The sequence below is a fragment of the Mus caroli genome, unplaced genomic scaffold, assembly GCF_978045245.1.
Source record: "Mus caroli unplaced genomic scaffold, Mus_caroli_1 scaffold_8, whole genome shotgun sequence".
Lineage (NCBI taxonomy): Eukaryota > Metazoa > Chordata > Mammalia > Rodentia > Muridae > Mus > Mus caroli.
The window spans coordinates 32,175,638-32,198,640 of NW_028227263.1; the positions used below are offsets into that span (position 1 = coordinate 32,175,638).

General features: G+C 46.0%; 1 protein-coding gene across 1 annotated transcript in view; it reads right to left on the reverse strand.

Annotated features, from left to right (window-relative positions):
- The window catches only part of Spon1 (spondin 1), a 280,392-nt gene extending 258,627 nt beyond the window's left edge, over positions 1 to 21,765 (reverse strand). Inside the window, exon 1 of the mRNA XM_021166919.3 lies at positions 21,089 to 21,765. Within this exon, the coding sequence (XP_021022578.1) occupies positions 21,089 to 21,326 (238 nt within the window). The 5' untranslated portion in view covers positions 21,327 to 21,765. The remainder of the gene's footprint in view (positions 1 to 21,088) is intronic.
- Positions 21,766 to 23,003: the final 1,238 nt, after the last annotated feature.

The window sequence follows — 23,003 nt, forward strand, 5'->3', positions numbered from 1 at the left end:
TAAATTGTCACCTTTTGTATGACACTTCTTCTGGCATCACCATAAAGACCTGAACCCTCTTAAGATAAAAAATGCTAATCCCAGATGGAGATGCTCACTGGGTGTCTGGCTGAAACTGGTCCTCACAGACCTCGGACACTGGGCCTCCACTATGCACTCTTCCTTCCTAAAGTCCTGACCCTAAGAAAATTGATGAGACCAACAAGGGGAAAGTCCAGAGAAGGATCCAGAAGACCACTTCCTTCCCTGGCCCTGAAACAGTTGTCCCTAAAGTTTGCACCACCAGAGTCACATACACCAAAAATACACCAAACCCAGCCCCCAGCAAAACAGGACACAGATGTGACAGCTGATGCTGTGAGTGTAACTATAGCAACTCCTGGCTAGGGAGGAAAACTGATGGTGAACCCTTTTGGCATCTCTCCCAGGTCTTAGACCCTTAAAGAGTGAGGTAAGGTGGTGACTTGGCTAAGGTGGTGACTCCAATAATGGCAGTGACACCTTGGATTATACAAGACACTGAGACTTTTAAAAAGGAAGCCAAGAAACAAAATACAAAATAAGAGATGAAAATTACTTTCTATATTACTTTCAGTCTGTTTCTGTGACACACACATGACCAAAAGCAACTTAGGAAGAAAGATGTATTTGATTGCTACTCCCAGTCCATCATTGAGGCAACTCAAGGCAGGAACCAGAAGGCAGGCCTGCTTGCTATTACAAATAGAATCACCTCTGACCAGGGACTTCACTCATGACCAAGGAAATACAATAGGAGCCATGAAGGAATGTTGCTGGCTGGCTGGCTGGCTCACAGACTCATGCTCAGCTAACTTTCTTATACAGCCCAGGATCACCTGCCTAGGGATGGTACTGCCCACAGTGGGCTGGAACTTCATGATTCAATTATTAATTAAGACAAGATCACCACAAGACATGCCTACAGACCAATCTTATTTAGGCAATTCCTCAGTGAAGCCTGTTCTCTCACATGAGTAGGTTGAGCTAACAATTAAAGCTAACTAGGGCACACACTTCAAGAAACATTTTAATGCCAATAATGAAGAGACTAGTAGATAAAAACATATATTTGAATGTATATAATATATATATTCACATACACATATATAGAGTGAATAGGACCCCCCAAATTAAAAATGCATAAATAAATAGAAGTTTTAGGCACTTAATACAGATTCTAAACTCACTGACTCCTCGCTTTATATGCAGATGACCTGATTTAACCCCTTCCATTCTGTGACTAGACTTCTGAGATCCAGAGCAGAGAGATTTATTCAAGTTCACATCATGCAAGGTGTCATCTGGAATCCAAGTACCTTGCCCCTAGTCCAGGGTATTTCTCCTGGCTGTAAGCCATAATGACAATATCTATACAATGCTCTGGAAGTCTGGGGTTGCCTTCTGACCCAGTTCACAAGAGACAGGAGAAGGCCCTGTGCCATTGCTTTGTATATATTTACCTCATATTTTCAGACAATGGTCTAAAGACTATAAACATTTCACACACACACACATACACGCCTCTGTGTGAGGGTGTGCATGCATAGGCATATAGAGAACAGAGATTGGTGTCAGTGGGTGTTGGGGATCCAAGCTCAGGTACTCCTGCTTGCGCAGAAAGTTATTTATCTACCAAGCCAATTCTCCAGCCCTACTTTTTATATCTCTTAAAGACAACACTGAACGTTTGTAGAAAAGTAAATAAATATAATCATGCCTGGAACTTAATGGTAATTTTTATGAAGTTACTGGATTTTCTTCTCCTCTGATGATTTGAAATTATGAAATTTTGGGGCTAGAGAGATGGCTCAGTGCACTTGCTGATCTTGCAGGGGACCTCAGTTCAGTTCCCAGATCTCCTGTCAGGCAGTTCCAGTTTCAGGAAACCCAATGCCCCCTTCTGACATGCACTGCACAAACAAATATGCAAATATACATGCACACAAACATACACACACACACAAACACACACACTCACACACATACACACACTCACACACACATACACACACACTCACACACATACACACACTCACACACACATACACACATACTAACCCACATACACACACACACACAAACATACACGCTCACACACACTAACACACATACACACACACACTCACACATATACATGCATGCACACACACATACTGAGATAAATAAAACTTTTTAAAAAGAAAAAAGCAATCACGAGCCCCACTAGCTCTCACGAATGTAAAAAAAAAAAAAAAAAAAAAAAAAATCCCTAAGATGATGAAGACAATCTGGAAGCTATTTTCCCTTTGGAAAAAAAAAGCCTATCAGAAATCACATCATATTAAAGCTGAAAAGGCATATTTTACATAAAAATACCTACACAATTAGCATAATATATATGCTTACTTCCAAGTGTCAGTATGCTACAAAAATGAGTGGGTACATGTAAGGTCTTTAAGATCGTAACTTGGAATATAGCAGACTGACAGTGAACAGTAGTGCTGAGAGATGACAAGATGGGCCAAGGGGACAGTGACTGCAAGCCTGATGACAGACTTATCCCCAGAACCCATGCAAATATAGAGGGCAAGAACCTACATGGCAAAGTTGTCCTCGGATTTCTCTATGTGTGCCATGACAGGCACACGCTCATGTGAACACATCATACACACAATAATAATAAAAATAATAAAACGAAATGTCTTAAAACAAAGAGTTCCTTTTAAAGAATAGCCGTAGTTACTATTTTTCATAATAAGATTATCACACTGCAGGGCATTTTGTGTTTTCTGTTTGTCTTCAGGCTTGTAAGCCATTCAAGGGCTAGAACCACATCTGGGCTCAGGGCAGTGATCAGTGATGTGCAATGAAGCTTACCACATAGTACTTATGGTCTGTTAGTCTCACGATTGTCAAGAATGCCAATCCTCTTACACACACACACACACACACACACACACACACACACACACACTTATGATGCATAGATTTAGTGCAGTCTAAATGAAAGTCCCAGTGTGTTTTATGTGATATTGAGAGCCTACTTCTAAAAGTCATATGGAAATGCATAGGGCTAAGAATAGTCAAGGCAATCTTGAGAAAGGAATACAAAGTTGTGGGGCTTATTATTTCCAGATATGAAGACTTACAGAACTATGGAAATTAAGCCAGTGCTCTACAACAAGGAAAGAAAACTGAGCCAATTAAACAATGGAGGGCTCAAAAAAGCTCCAGAGAGCTGTGGGGACCTCAGATGATACAGAATCCACAGCAGCATAGGAAACCACTGGTCAAGTGCGACCGCAGGAGGTCCTCGCCACACTGTGCACAAAGCAAATCGACACAGGCTGGCATGTCACATGAAATGCAATATGATAAAGGTTTTAGGTGGTGGTATAAGACAGTGTGTCTTATCAACAACATCACAGCACCAAACATTTGAATAGTCCATAATACAGCAATGGTCATAAAGCCTATGGTGTATAAATGAGGCGCTGCTGAACTTTTCTTGTCAAAATACATTACAGAAAGGGAAAGAGCAAGTCATGGTGTAAACGATGTTTGCAGTCCTATAGTCAATACCTAACTGTCATCCAAAATATACAAAGACTTGCTAATCGAGAAGCAAGGCAACCCAACAGAAAAGGCAATAGGCAGATGCACGAGCTGGTAGTGAGTGAAGGTGCCCATCAGAAAAGGCAATAGGCAGATGCACGAGCTGGTAGTGAGTGAAGGTGCCTTGCTGTCCAAAACCCTGTGAAAGACTCTGACTCCAACAAAGAAATACAAATTAAATTAACAACAAAACACTACCGAACAGCGACCAGATTGACTAAATATGAAGAATTAATACCAAATGCTGTTAACTGGAACTTTCACACGTTGTTGAGGGAAGTGAAAATGAACACATTTGCTGGGAAACTCTTTAGCACTCTGTTGAAGCCGAACACACACGTTCCCCATGGCCCTGCTACACAACTTCAAAATGCACGGTTATGTGCAATCACATGCTCTTGGGAGATAGTTGGGGTGATGTCCTACAGGGTAGCATCTAATTGGAAACATCACTAAGTTGGAACAGATAAATGGTGACACAGTCATGTAAGCAAGTGTAAGCTAACGAAAATGAACAAATTGTGCTGTACCTTGGATGGAGCAAGCATAAATCACAAAGATAATCCCAAGTTTGGAAAAAAAAACCTGACACAAAGGAATACAAATGGCAGGGCTGGGAGGTGGTTCAGTCAGTAGAACGGTTGCTGTGGAAGAATGAGAACCGGAATCTGGATCTCCAGCATCCACATTAAAGCTGAGCACAGCAGCGCACATCTGTAACCAGCCCTGGGATGCACAGCCAGGTAGATCCCTGGAGCTCATTAGCTAGACAATCTGAATCTGTGAGCTCCAGGTTCAGTTAGGATCCTTGTCTCAAAGCATAAGGTGGACAGCAAACCAGGAAGACATTCGATATCATTCTCTGGCCTTAGTACACATGTGCACATGTCCACATGGGCAATGCATACACACACACAAACACATACAGAAAGGGGAGGGGGAGGGGAAGAGGGAGAGAGAAAGAGAAACAGCGACAGAGAGAACAGAGAGACTAGAAATGGCATAGCTGCATTGGTGAATACTTAGATAAAAGATTGTACCAGGCAATCTCTGGTGCTAGAGTCAGATGTGTGCTAGCAGGAGGGAGAGTGATGTGGAGTGTACACAGATGTTACTACAGCCTTGGTCATGTCCCAGTTCTTCATGTGAATTCTGGCTACACTGGTTTCTTCACCATGTGATAATCATTGTCATGTGATGTGTGGTTAAATTATTCATTTTTTTTCCTGATTGCAAATAGCCATCTTCCTGTACATTTATTTGGGAAACTTGACAAGCTAGCTGTAAGTTTGGTTTCCCAGAATGCTGCATTACTGCATGTTCTAGAAAACTAGGGTCATACCCTTTCTTGCCTATTAAATATATCACACAAGATGGAGGCTCTGGGGGCTGAGCTGAGCTCCGCATGGGGCTTCAGTGCATAACTGCCACTGGAAATGATGTTATTACACAGTTTAATTTGAAGGCAGTCAGGAGGCCCTATCCATCTGGTGGGCTTCATTAGACTTCCTCCTGAAAGGAAGGCACAGACGTACAGCATGTTCTGCATCCCAGTAACAACCAAAGATGACTGCTTAGTGATAAATAACAGGATCTTCTCTCTAATGACTCCTCCCAGCGCCTCCCAGGAGAGGCCATTAAGAGATCCAAAACTTGGAGAAAAATGCTTACAAAGGATTAAAAATACAAAACAGAAAAGACCCAGAGAGAGAAAGGCTATTTGGAGTCATCCTGTGAGCACACACAGGGAACTGGTAAAAGGCAAGGATTCAGGATTAGAACTCCAGAGTTCCCACTGGTTAATTAGGAGAGTCCTGGGAAGTGACCTGACTGTCCCGTTTCCCCATTTTAAAAAGGGAGGGGTGAGTGACATTGCCTTACAGAAGTGTAAGGATGAGGTAAATTCACATTGGTATCAATGGCCAGCATCTGTAAACGGGGCAAGGATGGTCAGGGATTCAGCATGTCAAGGGTGATGGTGTGTGTGTGGTGATGATAGCACTGCGGATGGGGAGAGGACACTGATGACTCTGATGGTGAGGGCCATTGTCATGGGGACCACGATACTCAGCAGACTCATCAGTCAACAGTTGGTCCTCAGGGGAAATTATGGAAGGAAAACGCCAGTCAGCACCAACCAAGGTCTACTGGGAGTGGTCTTCACAATTCCAAGTTATAGAGAGAGTTGGTGCTATCCTCACAATATACTGAATGGTCTTGTGGTCCGTCATACTCACCTGTGTGTAGGACCTTCCTGCTCCTTCCACTCCTACACAGTACAACACCTTCTTGTGTTTCTTGTATACCTCTAACTCAATTAAATATATATTTATGAAATTATTTGTTATACATATATACCTTTCCTAACAATTCAGAGGCTTCAGAAAAAACACAAACCAACTGTCTTAATTCTTAACACTTACAGTAAATACCTCTTGAATGCATGGAAGAGGGAAGGCTCATTTGTCTTCTGTGCACACTTGGATCATTTCTGCTCCGGCCAATGTTCTTAAGGTTCATAGTGTAGGACACACCTGTCTCCCCACCCATTTGCTTTTTGTTGTGGCTGTAGCTTTGCAGTGCTGGGCATCGAACCCAAGCTGGGTAAGGGATGGTTAGTAAATATACCCCCAGCCTCGCCCTGTATTTACTGAGTACCTGATCTGATCTGTACATTCCCACCCCCACATTTTTAAAGGAAAAAAAAGCCACGGCTTCTGCCACTTAGGAACACATAATCTAATAGCTGGGAGGAAAATGTACACCTTGATCATGTGCAAGAGGTGTAAGGGGGTAGGAAAAAACGGGCTCTGGGAGCTCAGAGAAGGGGATGTCAGAGAAGCGTGAGAAGGAGGCTTTAAAGAGGAGGGGGCGTCTGAGCTGTATTGTCAGTGAGGAACAGGACTTTGTCCAGCAGAGAAGGAACACCATCTGTGTAGGAGGCACGTGGGTGAGCTTTGTCTCTAGAAACTGCTGGGCTGGCCCAGATCTTTGACCCAAGATGGAGTGACCCAAAACATCAAGATGGATGGCCGATGTAGGACCCAGTAAAGGAAATGGAAACTGAACATTCTGCTGTTCTCAGAAGTGTGCTGACCCCTTGCCTCGGCAGAACAGTGTGACCACAGCCTACTGCTATGCCAGTAATCAGAACCTCCCATCAATTTTACCCTGTAAAACTTCCTCTTTTGCCTTTTGAAGGTTCCTTCTCCCTTATTTCTTTTCAGGACACTCCCATCCAACTAAAGGCACCCTATGAAGCCCCAAACTCCTTTTCAGCAGGGCTATATTCTCTTCCCTTAGGGACAGCCTGGCAGTTTGGACCCTGAATCAAGCTTTGCCTTTGGGTCTCAGTTGGTTCTGGTGATTTGATTCTCCTGTTACGCCACACAAAACCCAGAACGAATTCTATATTGTTCAAGTTGCATGCTGGAAGTTAGTGTCTCTTCAGAGGCTAGATGAGGGGAACAAGCAGGATATAAATGGTTGAGGACCTTCTAGGCCTTGCTAGGACATACGGATAATTCTCTGGAGATGTTGAAAAGTACTGGGAGTCTGAGATGGGAATGTCCATTCAGATTTATACTTCAGGAAGGCTGGAGGCTGTGTGATCAACCAGATTATATGCTTTCTCTACAACAGCAGTTCTCAACCTATGGATCGTGACCATCAGAAAACATATTTCTGTCAGTTTTAAGAACCCCCAACTATAAATGTATACCTGTAATTTTGCTACTGAGGTGTCTGCATTCCTAAAACCTTTAGAAATATGTGTTTCCTGGTGTTTGAGGCCCACAGGTTGGAAACACTGGGCTAAAAGCTACCTGAGTAGTAAGAGTTTCTCTGGCTTTTTTTAAAAAATATATATACTATCTCACTTGGAAGTCTGACAAAAGCTATGTACCTATTACCTTCTCAGGCCCTGTGGAACCCCATCACCCCCCTACCCTGTCTCTAGAGTTTCAGAAGCAGATCCCCAGATCCTCAGTCCCCTGGCTCCATGCAGAATCAGATCCCAGCATCACCAAATAACCAGCCCTGGCCATCTGCATCATGTTGCTCCTGAGGTGCCTAAGACTTCAGGCCTCAACCACAAAGGACCTCCTCCCTCAGTGTATACACAGGCTCATAGATCACTGGAGCTTTTAGTAAGCCACAGGAGCAAGGTGCTCCCCACCTGCTTGACTTGAAGGGTTCCAGGAAGTAGAAGTCACATGCTGCATTAAGAAATTTGGGACCATTCTCTACCCAGCCAATTAGGGCAGAGCTGCCAGGGAAGGGTAGAGAGGAAAGCAGGGCTGGTGACCCAGCGTGAGAGAGTGTGGCCGGTGGGCTTAGGTTGTGCCATTTCTTTACATTTCCTTCAGCAGCCGATATTCTCAGTATTTTCAGGTGGAGATGAACCCCACCCCCCTGCCCATTCTAAGTGAGACTGTACACCCTGAAAATTGTAAAGGCCATCTCTATACAATGGAAATAACTAAAAGGCCTAGTTCCAAATTCTCCTCTTTTTATTTTGTACAATTTTGGGCAAGGCACTTAACTTTCCTTTGTCTCGCTTTTCTTATGTGTAAACCAGCTGGAATATTGTGTACCTGTATTGTCGTTAGGCTAGCTAATGAATTAATAATCGTGATCCCATAAAAATGTTTGCTAAATCAATAAAATACATTAAAAAATAAATCAGTGTCCTCCATGAAATTGAGATCACAGTTATCAGCTTGTGGATTTGTTTCAGGGATTAGAGGAGATGATGCGTATGAATCATATGCAGTGTCACTATGAAGGCTCCTTCTCCTCCCTCTGTGTCACCTCCTCACAGTACAGTGTAGAGACTGATGGAAGTCCTGAGCTGAACAACATGGCCACAAAATGAGGCAGAATGGCACTGGACTTCGGACTGTGAATGTCCCCAAAGGCCCATGTGTTGGGGCTATGAAGAGGATGATGAAATTTTAGGAGACTGGGATCGGTGGGAGGAAATTTATTTATTAGGATTGTGTTCTCATAGGCAATTTGGAAACTGTGGGTGTTCATTCTTCCCCTTTCGGTCTCTCTGTTTCTCTATCTGTCTCTCTCTCTCTCTCTCTCTCTCTCTCTCTCTCTCTCTCTCTCTCTCTCATTACTATGAAGCAAACAAGAATTCCCAGGTGACACATTCTCACACCATAACGTGCTATGTTGCCACAAGCCAAGACAGGCGGAGCCACCTGACCACGAACGGATGCTAGCCAACATCTCGTCTAGAAAGTTGATTGTCTCAGACACGTTGCTACTGCAATAGATAAGAAGATATTTTATTGTGCAATAGATATTATTATTATTGTGCAATAGATATTGCACAAATAAGAAGCTATTCTTGAGAGATCAGCAGTATGTCAGGCTATACACACGAAGATAGGAAACTGAAGGAGACCCCTTTGGGTCCTCCTTCCCTGACCATGTGGCCAAACCCCTGTCTCCCTCCATAAACTGAGCCCAGATCCAGTCTGCCTCCGTGCCCTAGTCTCCAGGGATGTGCCGCACGCTGAGTTGATCAGGATCCACTTCCCTGGGATGCTTCATCTTGGAGTTAAAGGGTAGGGGCCCTTCTTTAGTCACAGAACTAGCCAAGAGACTCTTCACTAAAGGTTGTTGGCAGATAGCCGTTCTGTCATTTAGAGAAAATGTATTTATAATAAGGAAAATAAGGAAGGCAATAGCCGGAAGCCCAGCTAATAGTAAAGAATGAAAGGAGAGAGCAAACCAGGTGGAAGGGAAGGGTGGGAAGGGGAAGAAACACGGAGCAGGTAGGCAGATGGGCGATGAGTCCGTGCTCCCAGCTCCATTTATGCCTGAAGCCAGACCCAGCTCTGGGCTGCCCAAATATGGGGATCATTGTGCCCTGTCCCTTGCGCCAGTTAATTGATTCTGTCCTATTGGTTGCAATGAAAAGCTCCTGACTGACATGGAACCAAAGCATCGGCAACTCTGCATGGACTGTAGGAACCCCAGCCGTCTAAGTGCCTGTCACTGTGACAAATGCCTGAGGAAAACCAGTGAAAGGAGAGGGTTCTTTTGGGGTTCATGGCTTCCAAGGATTCTGTCCATCTGCATGTGTTAGCTCCACTGTTGTTAGGCTGTGGGAGGGGAAAAGCATCAGGGGAGGAAGCCAAGCTAGAAGGAGCTGTTTACCTCCATGGTAGCCAGGAAGCAGGTGGTGGGGGTAAGAGAAGGGAGGGGGAGGGGGAAGGGGGAGGGAAAAAGGGAGAATGAGAGAGAGAGGGAAAAAGGGAGAGGGAGAGGGAAAAAGGGAGAGGGACAGGGACAGGGAGAGGGAAAAAGGGAGAGGGAGAGGGAAAAAGGGAGAGGGAGAGGGAAAAAGGGAGAGGGAGAGGGAAAAAGGGAGAGGGAGAGGGAAAAAGGGAGAGGGAGAGGGAAAAAGGGAGAGGGAGAGGGAGAGGGAGAGGGAGAGGGAGAGGGAGAGGGAGAGGGAGAGGGAGAGGGAGAGGGAGAGAGGGAGAGGGAGAGGGAGAGGGAGAGGGAGAGGGAGAGGGAGAGGGAGAGGGAGAGGGAGAGGGAGAGGGAGAGGGAGAGGGAGAGGGAGAGAAGGAGACATAGACACATAGACAAGACAGATTCTTTAATGCGGCTCTGGCCAGCTTGAATGTGGCAAGCATGGCTTGCCCTTCCCCCACAACCCTCCCCCCCCCCCCCGCCTTGCTAAAATGTTAGATTACATTTTTATTTGGCCACTTCCTTCTCCTGAGGCTGACTACCAAGGTCCAGCTCTCAAAGTATTGAAGTCCAGCAATCAAAAGCCCCCTTTGGCTCACCTAACTAACATGGCCAAGTAAAATTAAACACTCTATCCTAACATCCTTGTACCCTTATAACGTGCCATTTTCCTGTATGCCAAGTCTGTCTTCCCTCTATCCAGAGGCAGTCCTTCGTCCCACTTCTCTCTGGGACAAACTCCCCCCGCCTCTTGCCCCTTTGCTCCCCTCTCCTTTGCTCGCTCCCCCCTCCTTCTTCCTCTATCTGTTCTCTTTGTCCTGAGTCCCTGCCCTCTGTTCCTCCATCTTGGGGATCTGAGCCCACACTTTTCTTTCACTCCTCCGGAACATCCAGTGACCTGATTTATCTGACCAGGTGTGAGAGTTAATTCTGACAGAACCCAAAACCTGGGTAGAAAGTCTCTGGAAGGGACTGTCTAGATCAGGGTGGGCAGTGAACGTGTCTGTGAGGATTGTCTTTAACCAATGTGTATGAAGATCCAGCTACAAAGTAGGCAACACGATTCCCTGGTTTGGGGCCCTGGACTGTGTAAGACCAGAGAGACCTAGCCTTACATGAGCACTAACATGCATGCATGCATTCTCTTTCTGCTCTTGAATGTGACGTGACTTGCTCCCTCAAGTTCCTGTTTTAACTTCCTACAATGATGGACTACAACCTAGACTTGTAAGCCAAAAAAAACCTTGTCTCCCCTAAATATTTTTTGGAGGAGCGAGGGGTTAGGGTATTTTATCATAGCAACAGAAATGCAATGAGAACATATGGTTACCTATGCTGTCATTAAATCATGAATCCTTCAGTGAATCAATCACTAATTAGGTCAGAGTCTTCAGGGTCCAATTACTTCCTCAAAGACCATTGGTGGTCAATCAAGCCTTAGGTACACAAAACTGCAAGGGGCATTTTAGAGTCACACCATAAGACCTAGGAAACTGTATTCATAAGTATACTGGGGTGAGTGACCAGGAGGTGGCAATGTCAAATGACAAATGTCATTGGGGTGACAACAGAATGTTTACTTCAAAGTGCTGAACCAGATGTAAGCTTTAGGCAAAGACCTTAAAGGGTGGCTATGATCTCAGTTCTAAGCTCTAGTCTGCTCAAGATTCCAACGAGCAGTTTAGATAAAGGCTCATTAGGCCTGTTTATAAGAACTGTGGCTAGTCTAAAACAACATGATGTAGGTAAACCTCCCTGTGACAGAATCATGAATGACTGACCAGAAATTATGGTAGAAGTTCAATGGGAAACCACATCAAATATGTTCAGGGTGGGGCTGGGGTCGGGGTGGGGCACACAAGCCTGTAATCTCAGTTTGGAGACTGGGGGCTGAGGCAAGAGGTTCCTGAGTTAGAGGCTGGCTTAGGTTTATAGAGAAAAACAAGGCCTTGTCTCAATTCCCTCTCCAAGCTGACCAGTCACAGCACAGGCTAATCTACCAATCAGTTTTCTCTTACAGTAACACAGCAGCAGAGACAGCTAGCAGAGAAACAAGTCATTTTAGGTTACAGTTCTGGGGATATAGCACAGGGTCTCATGGCACCATGGTTTGGGGTCTGTTGTGGGAGTTTTCCATTATGGCAAGGGCATGTGGTAGGAAAATCTGCTCAGAACATGAGCTAAGAATTAGGGAGAAGGTGAGAGACTGGAGGTATGACTGCATCTCCTCAGAGGTTACAGCACCTCCCTACAGCAGCATCCTGGAGACCAAAGTCCCTGTAGACCTTTTGGGGATATTATCCATAGATGCACAAACCATAGCAGTTAGGAAGCACAGCAACCTTCCAAGAAACTAGCAAGCATCAGAGTTGGCTGCAGGTTGAGCATGGTTCCAGAGCATGACAGGGCTGCCAAGAAAGCAAACACAGCCCTGGCAAGCTCACACACACACAGTGTCCAGGACAGGAAGAAAACCATTCTGTCCCTATCAGAGCACATCTGGAGTACAAAGCACAGGAAGAAGGAATGTCTCCCATAGGAATGACTGAAGAAATAGGACATGGCATTTTAGTCAGAAGAGAAGCCATGGTAGAGAGCTATTTACCCATATGCACTGCAAGGGCTGACATATGGCCAAGGAAACACCTTATTTTGTGTGATTTTGAAGATCAAGGGACTGGGGATGTGTGGACGTCCAATGGGAGGCAGCTGAGAAGAACGGTGAGGTCAGCGTAGCTCTAACTTCTCCAGGCTGTGAGCGTTGCTGCCCAAAGGGGCTCTTGGCTGTCCTCTGCACCCCTTCCACGTCACCAAGGCAGAGGATTGTACCAGCCCTGAGTGTATGCCAGAGGTGTACTCTTCAGTTTCATGTTACTATAACATAATTCCAGAAGCCACTGACGTATGAAGGAAACAGGGTATCCCTCAGGAACAGAATAGGACCATAGTGTGGGATACTGAGACTGAAGACAAAATAGGTGGTGTTGGGGAAGCATAGGAAATGGAAAATATAGAAAAGAAAAAATATATATAGTCTTGAAAGCCAATTCTTTGCTGGGTTTGCCAATCCTTACAGATGGTTTCGGGAAAATTCACCTTAACAGTCTGTGTCTGGGCTTGAGTGTCTGCTCTGAGAGCGCAGGTGTGGGCTAGCAGCCCCTCCCTCTGCCTGTTACCCTCTGTAGCCTTGCTCCTCACTTCTGCAGTCTCTTTCAAAGGAGTCGCCCTCTCCTTGCATGCGTCTGCCAGTCACCCATCTCCAGCCTGTCCCAGGGCAACAGCTGTTCTTTCTCTCTGCTGCCACCCTCTGGACAGCCTTTGACTTCTTCCAGGGCCGCCCTCTGGTGCTCACCTTTCCGGTCGAGGAAGGTATGGTTTCCCTAGTCTAGCTGATCTAAGGAGAGGTTGCAGATCTTACACCTGGACCTTTGAGTTTAAATGGCGCCCCCCAACAAATAATGATTTAATGCCTGCTGGCCATACATAATTCTGGGTACTGGAGATAAAATAAGAAAGACAAGGGCTTTGCTCTCATAAAGCGCGAATTCTAGATGAAGGAGGCAGATGATAAACATGATTATTTCAGAGAGAGCTTCAGGGCGCGAAGAAAATAAATCAGGGGGAAAAACCCAATGGGAAACATAAAGTGGTGGTCAAAGAAGCCTCTTTATAGATGAGACTTAATACCCAAGACTTAGAGAGGATGAATCAGTCATATGGAAGTCTAGGAGCAAAACTATGTCCCTTGGTGTTTCTTCCCATTGGCTTTCAGAGAGTGATTAAGAAGCCCAGAGAGGCGAATAGGAGAAGGGGGTGGGGGCGGCGCAGAGCACCTGGCCATTATTTTCAACTGGATCCTGATTCTAGCTCCACCCACTTCCTCCTCCCCTCCCCCCAACTCCACCGGATGCCTGGTTCCTGAAAGTCTCCTCGGATCTCTCTCACGCAACCCTTAAAAACAATTTGTAAACCCTAGAACCTGCCGTGCAGCTGTCCTCAGACCTCACCCGAGAGGTTGGGCGCAGAAAATTTCTCTAAACTTCCGTGGTAGTTTGAGCATGTCAGATGCCTGGAGCTTGCTGGCAAAAGACTTGGCGGGTGGGGGAGGGCTGTTGGGGGCGCTTCACTCCTTGCCTCAACTGTCTGAGCCTCAGAAGACCTTTGTGAAGATGGGACATTTTATGCCAGCAAAGATTTACCAGCATCTTATGGAGTTTTTGTGAGAGTCTAGTTCTAGGTGTTCTGAAGTAGATGAATTAGAGAAAGATGAGGTGGACACACACACACATACACATGTGACTCTAGGTAGGTAGACTCCACTCCACTAAATGCATGCTCCTGAGCATGCCACGTGGCCTCAGTTTCCCTCACAATCACATGGTAAGGACTTACTTGCCTGCCAGTATTTAAGGAGGAGAAACCAAGAGCTTTCTCCGCAACTTGATTGAAGAAGCTCAGATCACTTCCAGTGCTGGAGGGAGAACAGCACTGGACTTACCAAGAAATGCCAGCTTCCTTCTCTTCCCCGCTAACGGAAGTACTTGGAGAGGCACATAAATCAGACCAGTCTGGGGCTGCTCTCCGTGGTGTATGTAATGCACTGTTTCAAGGGATCATGAAGGGATAATTTTGACTTATGTGATTTAGACTTTCCATATGCCTCTCGAATCTCAGCCTTGGGTAGGATAGGTAGTCACTGCATTCAAATTATTTTGTTCATTTTTATTCTGAATGTCTACCCTGTGGCTTTTTCTTTTCTCATCCCACACGTGGCCATTGCTTTCTTGGTCTTTTTACTTCTTCCTTCCCTCTTTCCTTCCTTCCTTTTCTTTTTTCTGATTCCTCCTTTGTTGAGGGAAAAGTAAGATAGAATAGGCTGCCTAAGCACACTTATATAAAGACAACATTTTCATATGCACAGACTCACACAAACCACGCACACATACTTACAAACACATATCCTATACCCCTTTCTCTGTCCATGGATTCAGCCGGAACATCAGCACAGAACCCATCTAGAAACCCTTCACTGAATTCTCATTCATGGAAGGAGTATGACTTTCATTAAAAGCTTGGGACAGGTCTGAAAGGTGGCTTAGCTGTTAAGAGCTCTGGCTGCTCTTTCAAAGGATCTGGATTTGGTTTCCAGCCACCACGTGTTAGTTCACAGTTGTCTATAACTACAGTTCCTGAGGATCAAATGCCCTCTTCTGGCTATTGCAGACACTGCATGCACATGGTACACATAACATATGCAGGTAAAACAAAGCAATTCTTTTTTTAAGCAATTAAAAAAAGAAAACAGAGCACTTTTTAATTAAGTGGTTCTCAACCTTCCTAGAACTGTGACTGTTTAATATAATTTCCCATGTTATGGTGACCCCCCAATCATAAAATTATCTTTGTTGCGACTTCATAACTGAAGTTTTGCTATTGTTACAAATTGAAATGTAAATGTCTGTGTTTTCTGCTGGTCTTAGGCGACCCATGTGAAAGGGTCATTTGACACCAAAGGGGTTGCAACCCATAGATTGATAAACACTATTCTACTGACTATTTCCCTGAATCTAGTTTTCCTTTATCTTTAAAAAATAAATAAATAAACCCCTCTCCTCAACATGCTATGCTACATGGAGCTTGGATGTGAAAGCAAGTTGGCTATAATGATCCTTGGAGAGAGAGAGGTCCAATAAAACAACCTGAAGCCAGGTAAACTCAGTCATGTTGGCTAGCATCCAATAGAAAGACACATATGTAAAATGGGTGAAATTATGTTAGCAACATATGCTCTTTAACTTGACTGATATATACATATATATATATGTATATACATATATATATATTTCATTTTAATATGGGATCCACTTGAAAGTTGTTGATAAGAGCCATGCACGAACTCATATGAGCCCTTCAATAGCATTGCAGCATACCTTACCTCAGACTATCATACATACTGTATGTAATGGTCTTGCTGTGGTAGCAGCTACTGTTGGTTAGCAGAGACCTAGAAGAGGGAAGAGCCCTAGAGAGGCAGAAGGAGCCTGGGTTCCTGCCTGACACTGTGAAGTCGCGGCTGGCTTTCCATTGATCTCAGCTGAAATCATTCCTTTGGGGGTCTCTTAGCTTGGCTTATGTCTATTCTGTAAAGAATGTAAATGAGTAATGTGGTAGTAAAACTTCCCGGGCACCTGTATCTCATGCTAGCCTATGGTTCCGGTTAAAAAGAATCGGCTGGGATGGGCTTACCTGGGCTTGAGAAAGCGCTCAGGTTGTAAACTTTGAAAAACTTAAATTAGATATGCCTTGTTTTCTATGTTTTGATGTTTCCCCACTGCCTGAAATGCAAAGCCATAAGCAACCTTTATAATCTTTAAACATCGGACTTGAGGCAGCTTTTGGATTCTGTTTTCCCTTCTGAGTTTTCCAGACAGGTTCTCACTATGTATCTCGAAGTTGTCTTCAAACTTACAATCCTCCTCCCTCAGCTTTTTTTGTTTTTTTTTGTTTTTTTTTGTTTTTTTTTTTTTTTGATGCCTGGAATGTGAGCACGAGCATGGTATCCTTTGGTTTTTATTATCAGTTTGAAGTAAACGTTTATTAAAGGGGGACAAGAATTTAGAATTTAAAAATCACATAATAAAAGGAAGGAATAGGGCTGGTGAGATGGCTCAGTGGGTAAGAGCACCCAACTGCTCTTCCGAAGGTCCAGAGTTCAAATCCCAGCAACCACATGGTGGCTCACAACCATCCGTGACGAGATCTGATGCCCTCTTCTGGAGTGTCTGAAGACAGCTACAGTGTACTTACATATAATCAATAAATAAATCTTTAAAAAAAAAAGGAAGGAAGGAATAATACAAGAACAGGAGAGAGATGGGATCGTTCTTTAGAAAAGCAAACCACAACAAAAGAAATCATTTATTTAAGAGGGTCTTTCCCAGCTTAAGTTTCTCAACTCCTACACACATTATGCTCAAATACAAGCATTTGCAAGCCGAGTTATAAAACAACTGCATGTAAAAGAAACAATTTATCAGGTTAAGTTTTGTCCCCCACCTACTTTGCTCCTGCCTTCTCATGAAGAGAATCCATTAAAGGCTGAGGAGGTCCTGCATGGCCTAAACTGAACCTCTGCTTATGGGGAAGGGCAATACTGAAGTCTATTTAAAAAGGAAGACAGAAGGAGGAAGTGCTGGAATACACCATTGCTTTATGACTCTGTGTCCCCTGGTGTGATTGCCAAAATTTGTTGACGCACTTCCCCTTCAAGGAAGTCTCACTACTCAGAAGGCTGAGGCTAGCCCAGTAAACTGCTTCTACTCCCAAGTCAATTAAGAGTTGGCATAGAGGACTAGTGAAGAGCTGGGTCCTGTCTCACACTTCGACTGTGAGGAGCCTCTCTGGTGCTCAGTTTCATCTATAAAACAGGAACAGAATAAACTGCAGGACTGCGAGGAACAAGGGAGCCGAGTGGGGAGAAGTTAGCACAACGTCTTCTCTGTTGTTATAATCCTCTCATAACATGTATCTATGTGTATTTATATATGTGCACACACAAACATACACACTGTACCGACTGTGTGCTGACCTCTTTAACCCTTATTTCCAGTCCTCATGATGCTTTGGCGGTGCCCTCCCCCCAAATGCCCTCACTTTACAGACAGGGAAACTGGTTTAGAGACATGTCATGGATTGCCTGCAGTCACATAGTATCTATGAAGATGAGCAGAAATCCCATCATGAACATATGCATCATGAAATCCCATGTTTTTTCTAGCAGGCTGAGGTTCCTACTCACACTGGCAGTGTGTGTCCCAAACTGGGACAAAGAAGAAAAGGCAAAGCTGCCTTGGAGGTCCCCAACCCTCTGGGTGTAGAATAAATCCCCCAATTATGCCTGCAGTTGGGCTAGCTTTTGAAATCTCTTGAACATTCTTTTCCCATCAAGTTCCTTGAAATTTCCCCTTTAAAGAGCATCTAGAAAAAGACACTCTCGTCAGCCTGACTTTATTTTCCCAATAAACAGACCTTGCTCAGACAAAAGAGCCTCTTTGATTTTCAATCAATTCGCGAACATTTCAGCTGATTTCCTGCTATTTGGCTTGAAATTGTGATCTGGGAAAGGCTGGCTCTGTAAACTGTCGCCCTAGAAGAGAAGCCCCTGGAGTATCCTCAACTTGTTATTTTTAATCACTGTAATCGCCTTTCAAAGGAGGCTCTGGTCAGAAACAGAGCGGGCCTTTCAGAGCTTTCTAAAGCACAATTATGGCACTGGGGTGGGGGGCAGCTAGAGGAAGAGAGAGGGAGGGTAGGGAGCAGGGGTGGGAGAGAAAAGGAAGTCAGACCCGCACTAGCTAGTTGGAGAAGGCTGAATGACTGCCCCAAACTCACCCAGGCTGTGGGGAAGAAGCGCCATGATTCAATTTGTTAAAATAGGGACCTTTTTATTCAAGTCTAGAATAGCCAAAGGCAATGGGGTGGGGGGCAATGGGGTGGGGGGCAATGGGGTGGGGGGCAATGGGGCACAGATGTTATTGGATGACAGACTGAAATAAAGGGCACAGATAGGAGGGAGGAGAAGGAGTCATTGATTCCAAGGACGGTGATGGGTGATGGATGCTGAAATGGGGGAAGGGGATTAAAAAGCAAGAGGAACACCAGGGGATGTTAATGTCTAAAACCTAAGTCAAGGCACTTAGGAGAACACACTAAATTTACTTTTAATATGATATTGTAAGGAACTATAATCTAATGGGAAATGTCACACACTAAGCTAGTGCCTTTTCTTTATAACTCTGAAACTGATGTGTTAATTACAGAACACCTACCCAGAAGATTTTAGCATGCCTCTCCCTAAGTCTTTACTTCAAGATATCCTGACCATTGGAGGGAGTAAAGATGTTATCCCCACCTACAGCCTGAGCAGGTATCACCGTATTTCAAAACTCAAGGGTATAGTCCAGGGCCCCGGTCTGGTCTCTGGTCTAGGCCTTGGCTTTACCTAAAAGTTCTGGAACTTCTCTGGACATGTAATTGTGGAATGCGCCTCCCTCCCAGCGCTGAAGTATGTGTTCAGCCAAACAGGACTGGTATGAGAGGGGATTCCAGGATGCTCCTGCTTAGCCAAAATCAACACACACACACACACACACACACACACACACACACACACACACACAGAGAGAGAGAGAGAGAGAGAGAGAGAGAGAGAGAGAGAGAGAGAGAGAGAGAGAGAGAGAGAGACAGCCCTCTTCTTGGGTTTAAATTAAGAATAGTCATAGACAAGTATGAAGAACTCACCATTCACTCATTCATTAAATAAATTCATGAGGAGCCAGAAAAGGGCAGCCATTTGTTCTCTGGTAGTTGGACTGGAGGAATGTTGACAAACTTTTCAACCAGAAGAGAGCACACACTGAATGCAATAAGCTGAGACAAAATCCCCCCCCCCCCCATTTTTAAGTCAATAAAGAAAAGTCACTCTACCCAAACTAATGACTATTTGGGGACCTGCTGTCTCTCTGACACACTCACCTTTGTATGAGAACACAGCTTTTTCTTTCCAGGCTAGGAAACAGGCTCAGGGAAATCAAATGGCTTGCAGGAAGTCACACAGCTGCTAAACCCAGGCCCCCTCATTCCCAGTCATCCCTTTCCCTCTGCTTTCCCAGTTAACTCAGGACTGTGTGCAGGGGGCCCAGATGCTTTCTTGCCTTTTGGTCTGATCTGCCCCAGGTTAGGGGATTATCAGTTTGTCCTGCACATGCCAGGTCTGAGACTCCTTTCACCAAGCTGTGTGCTTCCTCCCTGGCTAGGAGCTTTTTTTTTTTAAATCCAACATCTTTCTTCGGAAAGAAGGATCTTGTGGACTCCTTAAGGAACAAAGCCGATCCTGGTCAAGGGCTGAGGGGCTGAGGGAGTCGGTGCCCTGAGCCTGAGTGCATAGTTTGGAGTGGAGAATTACGACTCCACCAACCCGACCAGGAAAACAGAAGCCGCTTTCTGGGAAGTGCAGTCTCTGGATCTGGTACTGCTGACACTGCCCCAAACTTTCTCCCAATGCTCCCAACTATTTCCTCTCGCAACTCTCTGGGGGAACCAGGAAGGCAGCAGCTGGAAGCCCAGTTCTTCTGCCAAGTTCTCCAGTGATCTGCTCTTCCCCATCAGGCACCAAGCAGACTTGTGGCTCTGGAGGAGACCCTAGGTAAAATATAGTAATTTTCCCCAGGATCCTGCCTGGGGACAGCCAGCTAATGCTTGTTTAAAAAAAAAGAAAAGAAAAAGGAAAAGATATCAGGGGAGCCTATAGACCTACTAAACAAGGAGTGTGAGAATGGAGGAGGTGATTGGAGTCTTCAGGTGGGTGTGGGCCTAGCTGTTGGTCATGCCAGAAATCGCCCACCTGCTTGTATCGCCTTTCCCTGTGCTCTGAGCCCTGCTCTCCACTGAGCTGCGTAAAGCTGGGCATCCCTAGGGCGCACAGCGTCTAGGCCGCCAGAATCAGAATCGCGTTCTGGGAATCCTGGGTCTGTTTTTTTATCCTCACATTCCACCTTCCATTGAGAGACTAACCGTGTTGGGTTTTTTGTTGTTGTTGTTGTTGTTGTTTGTTTGTTTGTTTGTTTATTATTTTTTGAGGATCCTATTGCCATTGAAACCTGTCCTGGAAATCCAACGGTCTCTGTCTTCTCCTGGGACAGGAGAGTAATTCGGGGATCTCTCTGTGGACCCTTCAGCTTCCTCCTTCCCCTACCCTGAGACTGGTTAGGGACCCATCCAGGAAGGGAGAGTCCTGCTTGATCTAGAAGCTGGTATCTCTCCTTCGAGGATGAAAACCATGGGAAGAGATGCCCTGCCTGGGACCCACCTGAGAGTGCCTTCTTCCCCAGAGAGCGTTAAGGAGAAATGTGTGTGTACTTCACTCTCGCCAACAGCTGGAGCGAAGTCGGGCTCCCTCCCAGCCAGGCTGGTGTGATGTGTGGCTCGGCTGTATTCCCCGGCTCGGGAACCCTGCGTTGGAGACCCGGGCTGTCTCTCCTGCCTGCAGCCTCCCCGACGGCCCCCTCCTCTCCTGACACTGTCTTGTTGGGTATAGTATAGAGCTGGCAGCTAAGGGGCTCAGGGCAGCCAGGTCACGGCCCCGGGCTGGGATGCACAGACGTGGTACACTCTGGGACTGCGCTCCGGGCTCCAGCCTTGCTCGGGTCAGTGCCCTAGGGGTTCCTAGATCTCCGGCCCCCAACGCCATTCCACTCACCTCGGTAGCTGCTTCCTGGCTTATAGAAATCAGGGTCGCCTTCCACGCGGAGGCTGAACTCCGTGTATCCCTCACGCCGTGTGCCCTGGGCGCGCAAGATGCGGCTGCAGTAGCCCTCCGACTTGGCCACTTTGTCCAGGGTCTCATCTGAGAAAGCTAGCGCTGCGGCCAGGGGCAGCGCGAGGGCCAGCAGCGCCGGACCCCGGCTAAGCCTCAGGGGCGCGGGAGACAGCCTCATCCTCGAGGGCCCCCCAACTTTATGCGGATGTTGCAGACCCTGTCAGGACACTCCTGCTCCAAGTGACGGGAGCTGCAGAGGCGAAACCTGGAGGAGCCCGGGTGGCGCTGGCAGTGGGCAGACCGTGCCCGCCTCGCTTTGGCGGCTGCGGAGCTGCGCTGCTCTGAGCGGAGCGGAGCAGCGGAGCCGAGGGGCGGGCGGTGGCGAAGGAGCGCGAAGAGGGAGGGCTGATTTGCGCCCGGATCCCCCAGCGCAGTGCTGTTTTGTTTCTGAGCTGGCGATTAGCGGGCGCTCTGGTGTTTGTTTTGTGAAGCTGGATTCTCAGGGTCTGGTGGGAGAGAGCTGGGATACGCAGACACGTGCTGGCTCAATCTACCCTGCCACCAACGAGGCTGCTTCCTCGCCATCCAGCTCCAGCTTGGGTCCTGTGGACCACAGTGCTCTGAGGAGGGAAAGCCTGCCAACTTAACTTTTGTTGCAAACCTACTCAGTGCCAGGCTGCGCTGCTGCAAGGTTTCCCCGCGGCGGCATCAGTCTACCATGTGCACTAGCGCCACACACCGTAATCATTTATTTATAGACAAGCAGATCGCCGCAGGCCACCTTCGCTGTGCTGGCCCGCTGCCTCTTACCAGGCCACCATATAACATATCACGCTAGAGGACCAGGAGCCCGAGACTTAGGCCCTGAGAACAGCTGGCACAATGCCTTGGCCATAATTTTGAAGATTTTTTTTTTAATGTTTTTCTTTTAAAACAAGAGGAAAAGTTACTATTGAAGAAAATATTTTTGCTACATATTAGTTTATTCAGCAGTGTATCTAAGCAATCATAAACTGTGAGGTTTTAAGAAGGAGGGGGCTTACAAAAATAAGTGTCTATTGCTTAGGAGCCTGGCCATTTTGAAAGGTTCAAAGAAGGGCCTGTGTTTTCTTGGCTTAGATATTTAGTTCAGGCTCTTAGCCTCCAGGGACAGGTTTTTGGGAGAGGCCATAAGCCGGAATCTCTCCCAATGTCTCTCTGCCTCAGCCTTGTCACTTATCCATTGTGAGATTAGGTCAGACATCCTTTCCAAGCGTGTTCCCTGCCCAGGAAGCATGGGGCAGGAGCGGGCGGGAGCTATTGAACCAGAGCTGTGTATGCCGAAATTTGGCAAAATCTCTCATGTGGAATACTTTGCCTGAGGAGACACCCTACTTGAAGATACCTGAATGCCATTGCTGCACACAAGTCTCCCCTGCCCCCAATGCCCTGAAAGGCTGCTTTATTCTCCTTTATTCTTCCCAGGGCCTTGAATACTTCTCAAGTGCCTGCATCTAACAAGCAGTTTCGTCCACTTTCCAGACTCGCCTTTTCTCTTCCTCTTAGATTACAAACAGCCCAATAGAGCCATCAATACTGGAAATTCCATTCCTCACCCCATCCACAAACCACTGATCCCTCAGTCCTGTGGTGTGACTTGTACTACAACCGTCAACTGGATGCTATCTTTCAGAAGTCACTGGGGAATAAGCCTTGTGGAAGGCCTTGTGTACTTCTCAGCCTTAGGAGAAAGCATGAGAACTGGACCTCAGCCTCTGATCCAATGAACCAGCTCTCTCCTATGTGCATCTGCAGATCTGGACTGTATCCTGAGCGAGCCAGCTGACTCAGGGCTCTAGACTGACTCCATGTTTGG